We start from the raw sequence: 1420 nt of genomic DNA, 5'->3' as shown, positions 1-1420 counted from the left end.
ATACGAGTATTACCATAGTACGAGGTGTACACCAAAAGTACGTGCCGTTTCGTTCTAATTTTCAAGAAAAATGAAATACAATGAAATAACCTGTGTTTATCTTTTAACAAACTCTCCCTCTTTATTGATACATATTTGCCATCGCTCAGTCCATTTTGTGTAGCATGTGGCATAGTCATATTTGGAGGTATGTTTTAGATACTGGAAAACAGCACTTCACAGAGATGATCTATTGGCAAAATGGCGTCCACGAAGAGAATTCTTGAGGTTTGGGAACAACCAGAAGTCACTCGGGGCTAAATCTGGTGAGTATGGTGGATGTGTCAGAAGTTCAATACCGTGGTCAGCCAAGAATGAGGTCACAACATTAGCACGATGTGGCGATGCATTGTCCATGTGGAGAATGAAATTGCCATTAGCCATTTGTGGTCGTTTCATAGTCAATTTCGGCAAAAATTCTGTAGCCAAAAGTTTACGAAAATACTCGCCCGTAATTGTATGACCTTTGGGAACTGGATGAGACAATATCACTCCCTGGGAATCCCAGAATATTGCGTATAGCACTTCGTCATTTGATGCAACCTGACGAAATTTTTTCGGGGGTGGTGAATCTGTGTGTTTCCACTGCATCGACTGTCTTTTTGTTTATGGATTGAATAATGAAATTTGTTTCATCCATTGTCACAATACTGTCCAAAAAATGGTGTCCCTCCCTTCTGAATCGTGTCAAATTTGCAACACTGGATCGAACGCGAGCATCTTTTTGATCATCACTGAGCAATCGTGGAACTCAGCGAGAGGAAACTTTCTTTAGGCACACATCTTTGGTGATTATTCGTTCTACTGTTCCCGTTGTTAGCCCCAGGGTATCACAAATCTCTTGCATGGTGACACGCCTATCTTCCATGATAAAATGTTCAAGACGGTCAATGTTAGCATCAGTTGATGCTGTTTTCGGACGTCCAGACCTCTGCTCGTCTTTCACACTGGTTCGTCCATCTTTGAACTCACGCACCCACTTCCTAACAGTGTTTTCTGCAAGAGCACTATCACCACACACGGCCTCCAGTTGGCGATGAATATCGGCTGCACAACGTCCAGCTGCGGTAAGCAATTTCACAATTACCCGTTGCTCTTCAAGTGGAAATTCCATTTCCCCAGGCAGTATCAGAAACACGTCCTACTCCTTCAGGCACTGTCACTCAACTACTGCCACCTAGCACACAAAACTGACACTGCTTGAAGACGAAGGATGGAAGTCTCCGATGCCATAGTTATTTCCCTAAAAAGAGAAGAAATGTTGACTTCAGAACAAAACGGCACGTACTTTTGGTGTGCACCACGTATGTACAGAAACAGAAACCTGACAAACTATTTTGTTCATTCAGTGACAATATTCTTCTACATTGTAAAATTTGAT

General features: G+C 42.3%; 1 protein-coding gene across 1 annotated transcript; it reads right to left on the bottom strand.

Annotated features, from left to right (window-relative positions):
- Positions 1–790: 790 nt before the first annotated feature.
- Positions 791–1153, bottom strand: LOC145995112 (protein GVQW3-like). Its single transcript, XM_083131648.1, has one exon. The coding sequence runs from the start codon at positions 1151–1153 to the stop codon at positions 791–793; it is 363 nt and encodes a 120-aa protein (XP_082987774.1).
- Positions 1154–1420: the final 267 nt, after the last annotated feature.

This window comes from Lepisma saccharinum, chromosome 11, assembly GCF_977018435.1.
Source record: "Lepisma saccharinum chromosome 11, izLepSacc3.1, whole genome shotgun sequence".
Lineage (NCBI taxonomy): Eukaryota > Metazoa > Arthropoda > Insecta > Zygentoma > Lepismatidae > Lepisma > Lepisma saccharinum.
Note: the sequence above shows the minus strand (reverse complement) of the source record. Positions and strands in the feature narration are given on the sequence as shown.